This window comes from Sycon ciliatum, chromosome 12 (genome assembly GCF_964019385.1).
Source record: "Sycon ciliatum chromosome 12, ocSycCili1.1, whole genome shotgun sequence".
NCBI classification, from domain to species: domain Eukaryota; kingdom Metazoa; phylum Porifera; class Calcarea; order Leucosolenida; family Sycettidae; genus Sycon; species Sycon ciliatum.
The window spans coordinates 3,588,110-3,608,015 of NC_088654.1; the positions used below are offsets into that span (position 1 = coordinate 3,588,110).

At 50.6% G+C, this 19,906-nt stretch overlaps 2 protein-coding genes and 1 long non-coding RNA gene across 4 annotated transcripts in view; all 3 read left to right on the forward strand.

Annotated features, from left to right (window-relative positions):
• Window positions 1-2,209, forward strand: part of LOC135827822 (tyrosine-protein phosphatase Lar-like) — a 24,895-nt gene extending 22,686 nt beyond the window's left edge. Inside the window, exon 13 of the mRNA XM_065340251.1 lies at window positions 1,836-2,209. Coding sequence (XP_065196323.1) covers window positions 1,836-1,975 — 140 coding nt within the window. The 3' untranslated portion in view covers window positions 1,976-2,209. The remainder of the gene's footprint in view (window positions 1-1,835) is intronic.
• A 6,038-nt stretch (window positions 2,210-8,247) lies between these two features.
• LOC135828226 (uncharacterized) lies at window positions 8,248-12,266 on the forward strand. 2 transcript variants are annotated; one of them, XR_010555597.1, is made up of 4 exons: window positions 8,248-8,498; window positions 9,799-9,952; window positions 11,417-11,531; window positions 11,717-12,266. It is a non-coding gene; the product is annotated as an uncharacterized LOC135828226 (long non-coding RNA). The 2 variants fall into 2 exon arrangements; XR_010555598.1 differs by lacking the exon at window positions 11,417-11,531.
• Window positions 12,267-16,319: 4,053 nt separating this feature from the next.
• LOC135828732 (uncharacterized) lies at window positions 16,320-19,607 on the forward strand. The gene has a single exon (XM_065341155.1). It carries the CDS (start codon window positions 16,320-16,322, stop codon window positions 19,605-19,607), a length of 3,288 nt encoding a protein of 1,095 aa, XP_065197227.1.
• The last annotated feature ends 299 nt before the right edge of the window (window positions 19,608-19,906 follow it).

Consider the following 19,906-nt stretch of genomic DNA (forward strand, 5'->3'; position numbering starts at 1 on the left):
TCTCTCTCTCTCTCTCTCTCTCTCTCTCTCTCTCTCTCTCTCTCTCTCTCCCTCCCTCCCTCCCTCCCTCCCTCCCTCCCTCCCTCCCTCTCCCTCCCTACCTACCTCCCTCCCTCCCTCCCTCCCTCCCTCCCTCCCTCCCTCTCTCTCTCTCTCTCTCTCTCTCTCTCTCTCTCTCTCTCTCTCTCTCTCTCTCTCTCTCTCTCTCTCTCTGTCTCTTTCTCTCTTTTTCTTTCTCTCACTCTCTCTCTCTCTCTCTCTCTCTCTCTCTCTCTCTCTCTCTCTCTCTCTCTCTCTCTCTCTCTCTCTCTCTCTCTCTTAAAAAAAGAGCATAGTGTTATCGGGTTACCGTATTTTACCGGTTGTAAGTCGACCCCGGTTATAGGTCGACCCCCGTATCCGGAGGTCTCAATTCTGCGTTTTAAAGATTTCACCCAAAGAAGGCCTACTAACCACTCCCTGCTATTAACACATCAACAAATCATATAAACATTCCTTATTGGAGGTTATAACATCCCAATCCTTGAAAAGACCAATAAACTGGAAAAAATGCGTACACATAGTGCACTCGTGCAGGCAGTGCAGGTCATTTTTTTGTAAGAGTCTGATAGTTCCCGGTTATAAGTCGAATCCCGGTTGTAAATCGACCCCCACCCTTTCTCCTTCTATTTTAAGTCGTAAAAAGTCGACTTACAACCGGAAAAATACGGTACTAGTATTCGGTTTACTCAATCTGCAGAGAGCTAGTTGCTTTGACCTTGTGTACTATAAAACGGGAAAATTTCGGCGGAGATGTATTTTCGGTAACTGAAGTTACAGGTCATTTTACCTAAAATATAACGCGACCTAAAATTCAACAATGCCATCATACACAGTGTGCAAAATGAACTTTTGGGCAGGGACAACTGGTTAACCGAAATGTTCGCGCTACCGAACCGTTGATGTCGGGAAATACCGAAAATGTAACGCCGCCGAAAATTCCCGGCTTTAAAGTATTCGTAAGCGTACTTCAAAAGTAGCTCGGGTTGACCGCCGGAACTGATCGCAATGCGCTCTAGTGAAGAGCAAACCTTCTTCAAACTGCCTCAAAGCCTCACGATGAGAGTGCTCGAAGACTGTGAAAAGCACAGCAAGCTTTCCATGAGGACATGAAACTTTGACATTCATCAGAAAGATTTTTCGACTAAAGCGGGATGGGGGGGGGGGGGGGTGTAGTGCTCAATCTCCAGTGGGTAAGGAGTAGCTGAGGATGTAGTCAAGAAGGGTGTTCCCCTGCTTCAAGAATGCTCAATGCCCGTATGGGGCAGAGCTGTTGGCCGCGATTGTACTGGTTGCCCTGGACTAGAAACTTGCAGGGAACGCGGATTGGATATTCGTGAGAGGTTGCGTGACACCGGGTCAACGTGTTCACTGCATACGTGCACTTGGGCGAGTGCAAACTACGAAAATATGCAGAACACAAAGTTCGTGCGAAAATTTGCACACAAGGCTTGCGTGAAAATCCGCACACAAGGCCTGTCGCGAAAATTCATTCGAATGCAGAACCTCTCTAATGATGTCAGTCTGTTGGTGTGTGTGTGTGTGTGTGTGTGTATTTATGTATGTATGTGAGCATGTGTTATTGTGTTTGTGTGTGTGCGTGCGTGTGTGTGTGTGAGTGTGTATGTGCGCGTGCGTGTGTGTGCATGTATACATATGTGTGCATGTGTGTGTGTGTGTGTGTGTGTGTGTGTGTGTGTGTGTGTGTGTGTGTGTGTGTATGCGTGCACATCTGTGTGTGTATGTGTGTTTGTGTGCGTATGTGTGTGTGTATATGGTTGTGCACACACACACAGGTTGGACTAAACCAGGCAGCACGGGTGATAACCCGGGAGATGGTGGTCTACCGGGCTACGTCGTTGCCTTAATTGTTATACTGGTACTCGCTGGCCTCATTGCTCTTGCTGGCCTACTTTTTCACCGTATGAAACTGTGATGATATTGGAACTATATCATTTGGTGCCATTAAATATCCCTATACATATACATATACAGTAACTATAACCTTCACATCCTCATATTTACACCTGTCCATATATGACATTAGAATAGCATGCTGCGTACTACTTCCCGTACTACCGGTACCTTTTCTAGTACTCACATATTGTACAACTTTACACACCAAGATAAAATAACAAGGATGACAGCCCTTCAGGGTAAGGCGGTGTTTACATGAGGCGTTTCAACCCGGGTTGAGTTCGACCCGGGTCAGATTTCAACCCGCCATGTGCATAAAATGAATTGCGCGTTTACATGACGCATTGCGCTTGACCCGGGTTGAAATGTCGCCCCGGGTTGATTTCAACCCTCCCCCCAAGGGGAGGGTTGAAATCAACCCGGGTGAAGAAAATCGTACAAACGTACTTCTTAGCGTATCTCGCGCCAGGTTTGGACGGCACTGCAGATGCAAATTTCGCGCGAACGGATTCACGTGACCATACAGGACTGTAGAAGTGGACTTTTGGCGGCATATCAGTATTTGACCCGGGTCAACTGACTTCATGTAAACGCTCACCTCTTTTGTCTATCGTACAGACTTTCAACCCGGGCTGAACTCGACCCGGGTTGAAATTTCTCATGTAAACACAGCCTTAGTTGTCGGTTAGCCGGACAAGAGTGGGTTGTTGGTGTGTCCTCCCCTAGGCCCTTCACATGGTGTCAGAAGTGGTCCAGTCACTACTGTGTATGTGTGTCAGTACTGCGTACCTCCGTCGTTGCTGAAAGTTTGCGTAATTTTATTTCTAGTTTTTCGTTTTTTCGAGTTCGTGGGGCCGCAAGTGAGCTAGCCATGGATCTCGAGTCGTTGGCGTTTGCTCGCCACGAGCAGTTGAGGGACATCTGCCGGGGGCTGCATCTCCCCACCGGTGGTGCACGCTCTGATCTTGTGCGGCGGATCCTCTCCGTATCGCACAGCAGTGCGCGGATGGATCGGGAGATCGACACTGAGTTCGAGGAGGTGGCCCCAGATGATGACGAGCTCACTGGCTTACCTGATGCTGCTACCAGGTCGACGCTCCCTTCTCCACCCATGGATTTGTTTCGTCCCGCACCGTCTCCGAAACCTCGCTTGCCGAAAGTAAGTGATAATCCTTATTTCGGCAACAGTAATATTGTGAGCAACAAATGGACCGTATGCGTGTTAAAACAAAATGGCGTCACGATTTATTGAAAGTGGTATAGTTGGTGGTACGAGTGTTCAAACCCATTTGAACTTCATACTGTTCGTCTTCTTTTTGACATGCTCTCTTTCCATCGTCCTTAGCTTTTGTTTGTTGAGAGCTGTTTTGGCTTTCTCCTATACCTCTGGGGGATGCCAAGTGATGGTTTTGAGAGGCTGGTGATGGCTGTGAGCGAGAGTTTGCCGATCGGCGTCGTCCTCGCTATAGCGATGAAAATACTAGTCACTGCGCACCTGGCAGATATCACAACACGTCGGAGCGTCCAGGAGCAAAGGAATCTTGGGTTTTCACTGGAATCTAGTTCCTCCAGCATCGTGTAGCCCACCGTCGGTGAATGGCGGTCCAGAAAGGTCGAACCTGGTCTTCTGCAGCATCTCGCAGTCCTGCGAGGCACACTGAATACGCCTGTCATGTATTCTACAAATAAAAATCACGAAGTAGTGGACTTTACAGTGATGAGTCTATCCTGTATGCTGCAAAAGACGCAGGAAATGTGACTGGTGTCCGTACACTGGACGCCAATATCATCCCAGTCTTCTCCTGCAGGATCTGTTTGACATTGACATACCGGTATGCAGTGAGTCGACATTGGCCTGGTTGGGCAGCTATCTGCCTGGGTGGATGTAGCAGGTTTGCATTGGCGCGTCGTCCAGTCCGACTTCTTCTTGTTACTGTGGAGTACCGGCAGGGTTTGAGAGGTTGCTCGTGCTGTGAACACATCTCTACTGCCTGTCTCGTCCTGGAAGTGCCGTCTCGCCGCTTCCTTGCTCTACAGTCACGCCGTTATTTCGCTTTGTTCCGTGGTGCAGCTCAAAACCTGCCCAAACAACTGTGAGCTCGCAACATGGTATGGACAAATTGCACCACTCATGCTGGTTAACTAAAACCGGGATAGTCGAGTAAGCGAGTTCACTCCCTGGGCCATGGCAAGATCTGTTCAGCGCGGGCTATTCCAACCTCCAAGTGCATAGTCACCGATCGATCCATGCGATGGTGGTTGACCTACAAAGAGCCAAGGTCTACGAATACTACTATTGGATGTTGTTGTTGTTGTTGTAGAAGTTTATTTAACGTCGCACCACAAACAGGCGATTTCGCCTCCTTTGATACATGTGGACGACAGAAGGAATGAGAGAGGGGGACAGAAGTATGGAGAGAGGAAGGGTAGAAATAAATAAGCAATCAACCTCAGGGCTACACCAAAGCAAAAACGGAATGGGAACATACTATATACAAAATAGCTTCATACATATATTGCAAAACACGTTTACTATTCTTCAGTCCGCTATACCACAGAAACACACTAGCCGAAAAGCATTTAAGCGGAGCCATGATGCGCTTTTAGCAGGGTACAGAACTGAAGGTGGCTGGGCTCGGAACGGAGATCAGGCGGGAGCTGGTTCCACAGGACTGCGCCGATGAACTGCATGGTCGCTCGACCCGCAGGACCGGGCCAAAATGGTACTCGAACGAGGTGATGTGCTGCTCCCCGAGTGCGGTCACCAGTAACTCTCACGAAGAAGCTGGTGAAGAGGGAGCTAGCTCGGGAGAACAGACAACGACGGACAAAGATGAGGAGCTTAATGTTAAACATGTCCTCCAGGGTGGTGAGGCGGAGCTGTTCAAAGATCGGGCTCGTGCGCGACCACGGTGGCAGACCGAAGAAGCCGCGGATAGCGCACTTCGTTAGACGTGTGAGGGGCTCCATGTTGCCAATTTGAAGTGACGGATAAAAGGCGTTGGAAGCGTACGACAACCTACCCTGGATCATCGACCTGTAAAACAGGATCTTTGACGCCAGGGTGAGGCTTCGGCGGCTCCGCCACAGCGCACCTACTGACTTCCGCACCTGCTGGATTGTGTGATTGACGTGAGGCTCCCAGGAGAGCTGCCCATCTACCATTACGCCCAGGTACCGCGATTGTTCCACAACTGCAAGGGCTGCATTCCCACAGCGAATTCGAATGTTATCTATGTCAGGGGCTGGGCCTCTTGGGGTAATCAACAGAGCTTGCGTTTTCTTTTGGTTCAGCATGGGATGCTGTCTACATGCAGTCAACAAAATCAAAGTACCTTAGTATGCTCCAGAATAGGGCATGTGCATCTATAGCATGACACAACAGGGGTTCTGGCGGCACCTGTCAAACAAGCAGTAGCGACTAGTGCCAGCTACCTATTGGAAGCTAGCCGCTACAGTCTGTCACTGGAGATAATTATTATGTTCACTGTTTAGACTGAGCACAATCAATGATGCCCAATCAATCTGCCCAATGTGTGTTCTGTTCCACCTAATTATAACGTCCCATCGCATCAACCCTACTACACGCACATGTCGTCACTCTAGCACGACTTGTGTTATTAATATTGTTTATTTTGATTCACACGATAAAAAGAGCACAATAAACGTTAACTTGACCGAAGGTTAAAGGCGACTGCAGATAGAGGAACACATCGAGTTACAGGTACCGGCATCAATACAGTATCAGAGATAAACAAACAAAAATGAGAGGTACGCAGAAAAAACTCTCGTAAGCCCAAGGGGAAGTGGTTGATGAGGGATGAATGCACTCTCCACGCTCATCTACACTGTTCGTGGAAATGCACACATACATACAATAATATACAACATAGCAATAGCATGCACAGAACCGAACAATTTCATGTTCACACATGCAAGCACAGACCTGAACATTAGTACCAAAAGCCGATACAGACAATATCCCCATACACACAGACGCACACACACACACACAATGTCCCATGTATGCGCCCGTGGCGAGAAAATCACGCAAATCTACAAATGCACTGGATGTGAACCCACAGATTTTCTCTTATAGCAACGATAGCGGATCTGATTCTGAATGAAACACACACACAATACAATCATTGAATGCCCATCCGCAGATGATGGCAGGTCCTGAACGAACAGGCAGTGTTCCAGTGATGGGGAACAGAACTTCGAGTGGCGAGTGAGGTATACACACACACACACACGTGCGTGCGCGGGCACACACTAACGTATTCAGAAATATATTCAACATCGTAGTATTCATTGGTTGGGGAATGGAAAATAGAACATTGCTGTAGGTTATTGTTGTAAGGACACTGGGAGCACAACAGAAAGGTAAGCAACTTGCTTTGAAGCAAAGAAAGTTATTATTCCACGGATCTCAGAAGGAAGGAACGTTCCAGAATGCTGCTCTGGCAACAGGCGGCCTGCATGTGCGCGGCCCCTGCAGTCGGTCCAGCTGCCGGCCTTGCAGTGCTGAAAAGAATGTGCAGTACAGCATGTCACATAGTATCGCAGCCTGGACAAATAGGCGCTGGGAAGTCCTAGTTATGTGCTCACCTACACCACGATGCACCAATCTTCTGAGCTACTTTGGCAACAACTTTGTCCACTTGAGACTCCCATGGGTGAGCCAGTTGTTGAGGGCTGCACCAAGGTGGACGGCAATGACCGCTGATGGCAAGGCAATCCATGACACACAGTCACTAGGGCATCGTCAACATGGCGCTGAGGCTGGATCGATAAAATCAACCCGGCTTTAGGCTGCCGCGGGCCGGTTGACAACGAGGCCGCTGTCTCGAAGCTAGTCAGTCAGCCTGGTCACCGCCATTGACGAACCAGTCGCCACTGGCAGTGGCGGTAGGTTGTGACAAGTGTGGTGCAATATTGTCAGCAAATTCAGTACTCAGGATAAGATGAGTGACAAAGGGAACGTTGTGTTTGATAATATTGAAGTGAACAGGGATGATCACAAACCCTGCACGTACTCCACCATGAGTTACAAGAAAATTCCGGACTGGACGACGAGCAAACACCAACATTGCTGCATCCAACCAGGCAGATACTATTACGATAGCTGCCAAACCAGGTCAATGCCGACCTACTGCATAATGTCAATGTCAAACAGATCCTGCAGGAGAAGACTGGGGTGTTGGCGTCCAGTCACTGAGTGTACAGACACCAGTCACATTTCCTGCGTCTTTTGCAGCATACAGGATAGACTCATCACTGTAAAGTCCACTACTTCGTGATTTTTATTTGTAGAATACATGACAGGCGTATTCAGTGTGCCTCGCAGGGCTGCGAGATGCTGCAGAAGACCAGGTTCGACCTTTCTGGACCGCCATTCACCGACGGTGGGCTACACGATGCTGGAGGAACTAGATTCCAGTGAAAACCCAAGATTCCTTTGCTCCTGGACGCTCCGACGTGTTGTGATATCTGCCAGGTGCGCAGTAACTAGTATTTTCATCGCTATAGCGAGGACGACGCCGATCGGCAAACTCTCGCTCACAGCCATCACCAGCCTCTCAAAACCATCACTTGGCATCCCCCAGAGGTATAGGAGAAAGCCAAAACAGCTCCCAACAAACAAAAGCTAAGGACGATGGAAAGAGAGCATGTCAAAGAGAAGACGAACAGTATGAAGTTCAAATGGTTTTGAACACTCGTACCACCAACTATACCACTTTCAATAAATCGTGATGCCATTTTGTTTTAACATGAATATCGCGGATTAGATTACAACAGTGAGCAGTCCTTTGCAATGAACCAGTCGCAGTTTCAGGCCAATCAGGGTTCTGCTCCTACTACTAGTACTACTACTAGTACTTACCATACGCATGACGCACCTGCACTGGCTTCCGCTAGCCGTCGTACTCGTACTGGGCGTACACATAGCCATACTAAGGTTGCATGCTCTACTCCGGAGCCAAAAGCGGTCCACGTCCACCGTCAGCCCGTACATGTCGCTTTTGGTGAGGATCCCGTGTATGGAGACCCTAGGCCTAGTAGTAGTACGCGAATGACTGTTGGGACATTCTTCCAAAACATGACGTCACAGAATTCGTAAAAAAAAAGACAACTTTTGTCGCAAGCGGCTAGCCCTTCGCGCTCGCGAGACTCATCTTGGGCGCGCTCGAGCTGCGAAGCGCGACACACGCGCGCGACCCAAACTGTGTCACGTGTGTGTCGAATCTGACCGTCATTATGATCGCCTTCGATAAGTATTAGTTTTATTTTCGTTCTACTCGACAATTCCAAAAATCAGTGCCATTGGCTTTAGCTTTGCCCTTGAACTTGAAATCTCGTGCCTTATTCTTTCCTGGGGACTGGTGTTGGATATTGAACGGGCGGAGTTACCGCCGGGATGATGGATGAAGGAGATGATGGCCTAAACTTGGCTGCGCGCATTCTCATTTTCGCGTGGCCTGCCACTAGTGTTTCGCAGATTCACAAAGGGTGTCACAGGCATAGCTGGAGGAAGAAAGGTGAGAGAATCGGTTGCACAGTGCAGATCAACCCAACCATTTGGTTGTTTTAATTTTACTTCGCACAGTCAAACGGGATGACCACCCAATAAAATTTCCGAACGTGACATTTTTGTAATTTATTGATTTTCCCGCATTATACCACAGTTTATTGTTCAGGTTATTTCGCTTCAACTTTTGAGGTATGAATTCCTTAACTGCAGACTCGACATGCAAGCTCCATACTGACCAGGCTGTGTCAACATCAGGTCACGGCTTGTTTGACTTTGTCCGTTAGGCTGTGTTTGCATAGATATTCTGATGGCGTCAAAGACAGTTAGAGATTTTGTTGGTTGTGTGTCGGGGGTATTGTCCCCGCCGAAACTGAATGCAAGTTTAAGAAAGACTAGGTCTAGTGAGTTATGATCAGAAGTGTCCTGTGGGTCTAGCCCTCAGCCCCTCTGCGGCAAGCAGTAAACTATATTTACACCAAAAAGCGCAAGACAAGACTTGATTTTTTACGCGGCTCTTTTCGCCATGATAATTATTGTACACGTGTTTTGAAAATTTGAAATACTCATGGCAACTGGTGGGTGAATCATTCAAAAATGCAAACGTGCCCGCTGTTGAGTGCAGCCATGTGAATCCACACAGTCACTTTTCTCGTAAATCACTCGCCGTAAAACGTGCAAGTGGCTGTCGTGTGAATCGCCTATAACTGACTGTCTGCAGTTGTCGAAGTATTTCCCTGCACTCACTGTACTTTGTTAGAAATGTAGTCGATCTACGGAAAGTCTTACGTAAACTGCATGCGCATCTGGGTTCCGCCATACGGAGTTTTCAAATCATAGCAGACTCAGCGGAGGACGTTCAGGTATTACCGGTATTTTACGACTCCCTGGTCTACAGTACACTACACAGTCAGTGCAACAAGTGTATGAAAGTCCCGGCCTGGAGCAAAAAAAAGAAAGGAAAAAAGTACGAATAATCAAAAAAATTAATTCAGCCAGCACTCTTGACAACCCTACTCCTTTTTGCCCGAGGACGGATTTTTTAATTTTTCGAAAAATACAGACGACTCCTTACCTGTTCATTGGTTGAGGGAAAGATGCAAACGGGAAAACGTCTGAAGAAAAAATTGACTGGCGCCACCAGGACTCGAGCCAGGCGCCTTCACTTGAGGGCAGCAGTGCTCTAACCCTTCTTTACCGTTGAGGTTCAGTGTAAAAAGGTGTGACTAACTGTACTGTTTACAATGCGGCCGTGTGTGTGTGTGTGTGTGTTTGTGCGTGTGTGTGCGCGTGTTTGTTGTGCACTGCAGGTTTTCTGGCTGATTCCTCCGACCCCAATCAATCTTCAGATCTATGAGCAGTGGGTGTTGTCGGGTAAACAGCAGGATATATTCCTGGGTGACATGGTCGAGAAGTGTGCCCGCGTCGAATTGAAACCAGGCTGGACTTTTGTCATTCCTACTGGTGAGTGAGATTGTGTAAGTGTGTGTATGTATGTATGTATGTGTGTGTGTGTGTGTGTGTGTGTGTGTGTGTGTGTGTGTGTGTGTGTGTGTGTGTGTGTGTGTGTGTGTGTGTGTGTGTAAGTGTGTGTAAGTGTGTGTATGTATGTGCCAGCTAGTTCGGTTGGTTGGTGCCTTTATGCCTGATTGTGTTGGGTCTGTTGCCAACGGGCTCGGCTGCTTGAAGGTGTAATGCGTGTGTGTGTGTGTGTGTGTGTGTGTGTGTGTGTGTGTGCATGTATGTGTGTGTTTGTGTGTACGTGTGTGCATGTGTACGCGCGTGTGTGTGTGTGGTTGTGTGTGTGTGTGTGTCTGTGTCTGGGTTGCCACACCTGCCGACATGTCAGTAGCCTGCTGATTTTGGAGGCATTTCACGACCCGCCGACGATTGACCTTTTCCTGCCGACAACAGACATGAAAATGTCCCGTTCTGACGTTATGCTTCGTTTAGAACTAAATTAGAACATAATAGAAGGCATGTTCCAGATTTTTGCTCTTACTGGTCATCGTGTTTGTTTTCATTGCTCTCTCCTATGGTGCTAAGTGAAATCATTATTCTGTCTCGGGGGAAAATCTGATAGCTCAATCTGAGTTTCACGCAGACCCGTGATTTTTTAAAGGGGAAGTATACCCTAAAATCAAATTTTCACCAGTTGTAGTCTTCGGGGTGCTGAGTCGAATGGTCTTGGTCCGAGGAAGCTGCGACGCTCCCTTCCTTCTTTTTTCCCAATCGAACTCGCGCACTTCCACCGAAACTGGGTGACTGCGCCCTACTAGATGGGGATTTGTATGCAAAATGTCACTAAAAGCGCCATGTCATTCTTATAAAAGCACGGATGACCGCGATTGGCCCATGTGTTGTAGTCGTTTGGACGCTGAGTCGACTAGTTTTGGTCCGAAAAAGGCTGCGATGCAGCGTTCCTCCTTTATTCCCAATCGAACATGGTTGAACAAGCGGTCACGTGCTCCAGGGTGCCCAACTCACCTGGTCACCGCGCCAGCAGGCGACAACTTTCACACCAAGGTTCAACTCGAGTGACAGGACTGCACCCAAAAAAGGTCAAACAGGCTAGTAAGTTGTACCCTGCAGGCACGGTGACTGGTGTACGCGGGAGCATGTGACCGCTTGTTCAACCATGACTCAGCGTCTAAAAGACTACAACATAGGAGGAAGGGAGCGTCTCAGCTTCCTCGGACCAAGACCATTCGACTCAGCACCCCGAAGACTACAACTGGTGAAAATGTGATTTTAGGGTATACTTCCCCTTTAACAGTGCGCTTTGTGTGCATGTGTATACTGGGGTTACTATGATGGGGGTCTGGGGGCAAAAAGCCCCCAGATGATGCATTTTATTTTTTCATCCTACTGATATTTGGCCAAAGTGATGTGGCAACACTGTGTGTGTGTATGTTTGTTCGTTGACAGGCTGGATTCATGCAGTTCACACTCCTGTGGATTCGCTAGTGTTTGGTGGAAACTTTCTGCACAGTTTCAACATAAGCGGTCAGCTTGCCGTGGCGGACATTGAAGAAACTACAAGGTACGTGAGCTCCTGTGCATGCAAGTGGATTTCCTTGCACTTCTCAGTTTGGGAAATGCTCAATTATGATAATTCTGCGTGCGAGTGCACTAGCCCTGAACATAAATGTAGGTGACCCGTTTGTGGTGTCTCATAGCCTACCTCACGACCTTCTGCTTTCTTTCTGCATCACTTGTATCTTGCAGGTATATCATCTCGTGACGACCACATTTAAGTCTGAATTTGAAGTGCGAAGATGCTTCAGCAACCACATCGTACTTTTCCATTGCTTTCATTGTGCTTCTACTGTGCATGTGTGTAACTTGTGGGGTATATATGTGATGACATTGTATGCTGGCGACACGGTCAGATTTTGTCCATGCGTGTAACGTACACCTGCATGTTATGCATTGAAAAGGATCTGCCACTTGCGATCCTGGGACAAGTATCAGGTCAGCTTTGTCTTGTGTGGGCTGTACCAGATTGCTGTTCACTTTTCCATCTGTTGGATATGTGACTTTCTGCAAGTCTCTGGTGTGTGGTGGCCACTTCTTTGCTTGTCACTTTGTATGATATTACATTCTGTATTCGCTGCTTCCATGGCGTGGTCTGCAAACTGCAATCCTTGGGCAAATGTCATGTTTGCTATGTTGTGCTTTGGCCGTCAGCTTGTCTACACGTTGTAGTTGAATTATTTTGTTCCACAACTGACTTCCTTTTAAAAGTACGGTGGCCACTGCTTTGCATGGCATTTTACATGAAGAATTTCCTGTTTGTGTCGTGTGCATGTGCGTATGTGTGCGTGTACCGTGTGCATCCGCGTGTTTGTGTATCTGTGTGCGGGGTAAGCGAGGTGGGGAGGGCTGGTATGTATCAGTGTGTTATCGCAGTCTCATGCCTACATACAGTACATCGCGCGCGTGTTCATCATGTTTACCTTCGGGGTTGGGGTGGGGAGGGAACAGAAAAAAACTGAAATTATCCATATAAAAATCGCTCTGTGAGCGGTTCTGAAAAACCTTTACTGGCGCTGCCCCGTCGTAAAAGTAAGAAATTAAAACTGGCCCATTGTCCCCCCAAATGTGAACTGATCCACCTAAATCGGGAATGACGGGACCCGAACGCACCAGTAGCACGAGGTCGGGAGGGCACAGGATCACAGCACATCATAGGGTAACACCATCACTAGTACATGGTATCAGTGGCAGTGTAACTTTGCTAGTACAAGTACACATAGTTACTTCCATCGGATATCCAACATGGGAGTTCATCGACGACCATGGCCTGTGGACCAGCGTCCCCAGCTGCATCCACAGGTAGGAACCTGATTGATTGATTGATTGATTTTATTTGGATTTGCGAGACCAAACGAGCAGGAGTGCTCAATAACAGGGTAGCGAATGGTTGAGTTGTGCTATGTGACAATGTAGTGTGTGCGGAGGCCCAATACGATGTAAGGGGATGGGAGGAGAGAAGGCCAGCGGAGAGTCAAACTCAGAAGAGGGAGGAGAGAATAACTGAAGTACACATTTACTGTGCGAATTCAAATAAACCAGACAAACAGCAAAACGAGTACACAACTCACGAGAATAAATAGGACTGGAGCACAGAATTGAACTGCTGAAGTACACAGCTGACGAGAATAAAGACAGGAGCACAGAAATGAACGGAAGGCAGTCTACGAAGTGGTGGTACCACCGGTGCATGCACCACGGTACATTATCACATTATCGGCTTTGCAAAGTTCGTGGGTACTGAATACCATGGTATGGCCAACTGTGTAGCAGTCTACAACGACTTACGTGTAGGGAATGGCAGCTTGGCGGAATGCTGGGATGTTGCCCATAGCTCGCACCGTGTCAGGTATATGGTTCCATAACAGGCAACCGCGAGATGCCGGTCGGCATTGGCCTGCTCGGCTTCTGGCTATTGGTTGTTGTAGGTCCAGACTGCGCTGAAGGCGAGTTGCTCCGCAGTTGCGAACAAACAGTGCCTGCAGAGCAGGACTGGCACGGTTATGAACGCACCGCCATACCAGCACGAGCAGTTTCTGGCGATATACCTCGTCCATGCGATAAACAGAGAGCCTCTCCAAGAGATCACTGGCCCTGGTAAATCGTGGTCGTCCGAACACCGCCCTTGCTGCGCGGTTTTGGGCCACCTGCAAGCGATTTAGCTGGTTGTGGGTCAAGCCGGAGCCATATGCTGACGATCCATATATCAAATCCGGCATGATGACAGATAGGAAGTACTTGCTTCAACTAGCTAGAGTGAGGCAGCGTCGCACCCGCCACAGACTACCGATCTTCCTAGCAGTGGGTGAGATGCACCGGTCAACTTGCGGTTGTCAGGTCATTCGTTCATCGATCAAGACGCCGAGGTATTTCGCGCTGGTGGTGTGCGGAAGCACATCATTTCGACAGCGTACACCCACGTCCGGCTGCTGCCCACTGCTGCTGGTAAAAACCAATACATTACTCTTCTTTGCATTTAATACAAGACCACGAGCGTCCAGCCAACTTGAGAGGGAAGTAACCGCCAAGCTGAGCGCATCAGACACCTCTTGCGCTGTCCGTCTTGCACATGTCAGGGCGATGTCATCCGCAAACTGCAGTGATGATGCCGGCGCAGATTCCGAGGGGATATCTCTGGTGTATATGGAGAACAGCATGGGTCCTAGTACAGAGCCCTGCGGCACACCACAAGTGCACCCTCGTGCTACTGCTGCGTTCGGGTCACGTCATTTGCGATTTAGGTGGATCAGTTCACATTTGGGGGTACAATGAGCCAGTTTTAATTTCTTACTTTTACGACGGGGCAGCGCCAGTAAAGGTTTTTCAGAACCGCTCACAGAGCGGTTCAAGTTTAAATATATGGATAATGTAAATAATACTCAATATGCTACCTGTGGTGTGGTGCAAGCTCAGCACTGAGCTAAATCAAACATACAGCCTACACAGCCTCTAATGGCCCTCTATACAGTGCTGCGATGGCAGAACTTCTGAAGTTCACATCACCTTTCTTCCTCCAGCTATGCCTGTGACACCCTTTGTGAATCAAACACTACAGGCCACGCGAAAATGAGAATGCGCGCAGCCAAGATTAGGCCATCATCTCCTTCATCCATCATCCCGGCGGTCACTCCGCCCGTTCAATATCCAACACCAGTCCCCAAGAAAGAATAAGGCACGAGATTTCAAGTTCAAGGGCAAAGCTAAAGCCAATGGCACTGATTTTTGGAATTGTCGAGTAGAACGAAAATAAATAATCGAAGGCGATCATAATGACGGTCAGATTCGACACACACGTGACACAGTTTGGGTCGCGCTCGTGTGTCGCGCTTCGCAGCTCGAGCGCGCCCATGATGAGTCTCGCGCTTGCGACAGGCTAGCCGCTTGCGACAAAAGTTGTCTTTTTTTTACGAATTCTGTGACGTCATGTTTTGGAAGAATGTCCCAACAGTCATTCGCGTAGTAGTACGCACGAACTGAGTGATCAGGCGCAGGCCAGCACTAGTCGTACACGTACACCCGCAGGTCCGCATGCCCCGCACGTGCACATCGATCCTGCTGCTGAGAACCCTGAGCTAGCCTGAGGCTGAGGCTGAACACGAACAGCGTTCCGCCACCGATGTCGATGTCGATGTCGATGTCGACTCGCCGTCCCAGCTGTCGATGCTCACGCAGTTGGTCACGCAAATGGCGCAAGTGCAACTCACTCAGGCCACACGGCGATTCTCTCAGAAGGTGCCACTGGCTAAACTGCACCCTGGGGACGATGTTGAGGCATTCCTCACCAGTTTCGAACGATCCATGCGGGCGTACAGAGTTCCTCCGGACGATTGGGTCTATTTGCTAAGCCCCCAGCTGACTGACAAGGCCTTGTTGGCATACACGGAACTTGCCTCCACTGAGGCTGACAGCTACGACCGCGTGAAGGAGGCCATTCTCCATCGCTATGCCGTTACCCCCGAAACGAGCCGCCGTAAATTTCGGGGCACTACGCTGCAGAGCTCGGAGTCCATGATTGACTTCGCCGTCCGTGTCCGTGACACTGGCAGTCGTTGGCTAAGCCCCGCATCCTCGCGCGAAGCCATATGTGAGTTGATCCTACTGGAACAGTTCTTGTCTGCGCTTCCTTTTGGTTTACGCACTTGGCTGCGGGAACGCAAACCGTCGTCCCTCGACCAGGCTGCTTCGCTAGCGCAGGACTATCTTGATGCACGGGATCGCGTACAGGAGCCCAGCAGTGGTCGTCTCAGCAGCGGCAGGGAACAGTCTCTTGTCTGCCACATTTGCCAGCAGCGTGGCCACATGGCCAGGGATTGTTCTAAGCGACGGGCACCATTGCCGAACACTGACGCACGTGCCCAGGTGCAGGGGTCATTTGCGTCACCCCGAGACCGGACGTCCGAGTCATCCAACCTTGCTCGAGTTCGCTGGGCTGCACCAACCTCAGGCTCAGCGCGGGACCGGCCAGTATCTTCCCCAGCTAACCCCAGTCAGACCCACTTGTCATCTGACCGCCCAGTGACTTCTCGTCCTGACCGTCCCACACCACCACCGAGACGCCCCATGTCGCAGCCGCGTTGCTATAATTGTCGTGAGCTGGGACATATTGCTATTAAGTGTCCGAATCACACTCGCACCGCTCTGTTTTCCAGCCCAGATCAGGAAGTCCAAGATGCTGGTACAGTTCATTTGCTGCCGGATGAGGATGATCTGCTGGGTGAAGCATATTTCTGCTCACCCCCTCCACCTGTAGACTCTGGTCGGTTGCCCCCCCCCCCCCGCTAATCCCAGCGCCGCCATGGGACCAGCACCGGAGTACACCGTCGCTGGGTACGTGAATGGTACCCACGTCCCGAGCATCGTTGTTGATACCGCGTGTGGCCGCACCATGGTACACAGGACCTTGGTCCGGGACCAAGATTTGTCTGGTGAGACTACCTCCATTCGTTGTGCCCACGGTGATGTGGCCAGTTACCCCATGGCCGATCTGACCATCACCATCGACGGCATGGTGTACTATGTCAAGGCAGCAGTGTCCGAGCACCTGCCCCGTCACGTGTTGCTTGGCCGTGATGTGCCCCACATACATGAGTTGGTCCGGCTGTGTCAGCCAGCCGCCACGGACGTCTTGGTCTCTACGCGTGCACAGGCCAAGGCTTCACCTGAGTCGACTGGTGCTGCTGGTTTGCACGCCAACTTCCCGTTCGAGGATGAACTGTTTGAGGAGTTGGCCTCGAATGCAGCTTCTTTGCGTGCACCGCCGGCGGACCTATCTAGCACACCGGAGGTGACACCGCCACCTATCTCTGCACCCGATTTGCCAGATGCCACCCGTTTCGCCGACGAGCAACGGCGTGACCCATCTCTTAGCCCATGTTGGGACTATGCTACTGGCCGACACAAGACGCCCGTCAATGGCAGTACCTTCTGTGTTCGCCAGGGCCTCCTCTACCGGGAATACTCACCGGATGGTGAAGCGGGGATGGACACCACCAGCCCCTACTACCGCCTTCAGTTGGTTCTGCCCACGGAACGGAGATCCACCATTCTGCACCTCGGCCACACCGTCCCCATGGCTGGCCACATGGGACAGGCGAAGACATCCCAGAGGATTCTTCTCCGTTTCTGGTGGCCGACGATTCTTCAAGATGTCGCACAGTATTGTTCCGCCTGTGAACCATGTCAGCGCACCGCCCGTGTTCTGCGTCATGATCGGGCACCACTTATTCCTCTTCCTGTTATTGGCGAGCCCTTCCGGGTGGTAGCTATTGACATTATCGGCCCATTGCAGCGTACGCAGTCCGGCAAGAAGTACATCCTCACCTTGGTGGATTATGCAACCCGCTATCCGGAGGCAGTCGCTCTTTCCAATATTGAGTCGACTACCGTGGCTGATGCGTTGATCTCCATCTTTTCCAGAGTAGGACTGCCAGACAAAATCCTCTCCGACCAAGGCTCCAACTTTACGTCGGACGTCCTCCGACAAGTTGCTGCTTTACTCCGTATCCAGCTTACCACATCCACTCCGTACCATCAACAGACCAATGGCCTCGTCGAACGGTTCAATGGTACCCTCAAGGGTATGCTTCGTCGGTTTGCTGCTGATGCGCCACGAAGTTGGGACGAGGTGCTCCCATATGCTTTATTTGCGTATCGAGAGGTGCCTCAAGCCAGCACTGGTTTCTCACCATTTGAGCTCCTGTACGGCCGCCATGTCCGCGGCCCGCTGGATCTCGTGCGCGATGCTTGGGCTCAGCCAACGGAGGAGCTCCGGACCACTACTGCCCAGTTCGTCCTCACCATGCGGGACCGGCTTGAACGCATATCGACTGAGGCTGGCTCCCACCTTGCCACCGCGCAGCAACGGCAGAAGGCCTACTATGACCGCCTGAGTCGGGAACGCACATTTGCTCCGGGAGACGAGGTACTGCTCTTGCTTCCGGCTTCGGCTCGCAAAATGGAAGCCGTGTGGCAAGGCCCTTACCCTATTCGGCGTAAGGTCGACGAGGTCAATTATGAGATTGACATGGGACCCCACCGCACGAAGCGATATCGGGTTTTCCACATCAACCTCCTGCGGCGGTTTCGCCGGCCCCAGCTCGCGGCCTTCACCATTCCTATGGCGGAGGACGACCCAGACACGGAGCTGCTGCTTGACGACTGCTCCCCTCTACACGTTGATGGTGGCCGTCCTACCATTAACCCCGACCTTTCGCCGGACCAGCGGCAACAGCTCGACATGCTGCTATCGGAGTTTGAGGATACCCTCTCACCCCAGCCTGGCCGGACGACCGTGGTGGCTCACTCCATCCACACTGGCGACGCCACACCCATTCGTTCCCGGCCATATCGTCTTGCCGCTGCGCACCATTCTGTTGTCCGCGATGCCGTCGACGAAATGCTGGACATGGGCGTCATACGCGCATCCCGCAGTCCGTGGTCTTCACCCGTTGTGCTTGTGCCGAAGAAGGACGACTCGATCCGCTTCTGTGTCGACTACCGTGCCCTTAATCAGGTGGCCCAGTTCGACTGTTACCCGATGCCGCGGGTGGACGAGATCCTCGACTCTGTCGGGTCTGCCCAGTTTCTCTCCACCCTTGACCTGTCCAGGGGGTATTGGCAGATCCCTCTGGCAGAGGATGCGTGTGCCAAGACGGCCTTCACCACACCGTTTGGCCTGTACGAGTTCACTATGATGCCATTCGGGCTCCATGGAGCGCCTGCAACATTTCAGCGTTGCATGGATACCGTCTTGGCTGGTCTCCCGTTTGTCCTGGCGTATTTGGACGATGTCGTCATCTTCAGTCCGACTTTTGAGGACCATCTTGTCCAGCTCCGCCACGTTCTTGGTCGCCTTCACGACGCTGGGCTCACTGTGAAGCCGAAGAAGTGTTTATTGGGTATGGTCGAAACTCCCTTCCTTGGCCATGTGATTGGTCATGGTCGGGTGCGTGCGGACCCTGGCAAGTTGCAAGCCATCGACGATTGGCGACAGCCCACGACCAAGAAGGCCCTGCGTTCCTTCCTGGGGTTGTGCGGCTACTATCGTCGCCTCATTCCTCACTTTTCAACCATCGCGGAGCCCTTGGTAGCCATGACGTCGAAGGGCCACCCCAACACCCTCCACTGGACGACCTCAGCTGCACAGGCCTTCGTTCAATTGAAAGGCCTCCTTGTCTCCGACCCGGTCATTGTTGCGCCGAACTTTGCTGCGGAGTTCTACCTGCACACGGACGCGTCCGATGTTGGTTTGGGCGCTGTCCTGACCCAGCGTAATGCCCAGGGCACCGAACACCCCGTAGCATATGCCAGTCGCAAGCTCCTCGACCGTGAACGCCGTTATGCCACCATCGAGAAGGAGTGTCTCGCCCTCAAGTGGGCCATTCTCAAATTCGCTCCGTATCTCCTCGGCAGACGCTTCACCTTGATTACCGACCACCGCCCTCTTCAATGGATCGCTCAGCATCATAGTGGCAATGCTCGGGTGGCCCGATGGGCCATTGCTCTGCAGCCGTTCGCTTTCACCGTTGTGCACCGGCCTGGCGCTCTCAATGGCAACGCCGATGCATTGTCCCGCCAGATGTGACTTTCTTCTCCTGCTGTGTTGCTCCTAGCTTCTTCATCTATTGCTTCTCTCTTCATTTAGTCATTGTCCCAGATGGTATCTCGGACCGGAGAAGGGGAATGGTGTGATGATATTGTACCTTTATATCCTTTAGTGCCGTTACATCCTATATCTATTGTTTCTCGTTTAGTCAATGTCACAGATGGTATCTGTGACCGGAGAAGGGGAATGGTGTGATGATATTGGAACTATATCATTTGGTGCCATTAAATATCCCTATACATACAGGGGATCCTTGTGGCGTCGAACGAAAGAGACTG

Excerpts from the sequence above, each read along its gene's own strand:
- LOC135828732 (XM_065341155.1), top strand. The coding sequence starts at position 16,320 with ATGGGACCAGCACCGGAGTACACCGTCGCTGGGTACGTGAATGGTACC.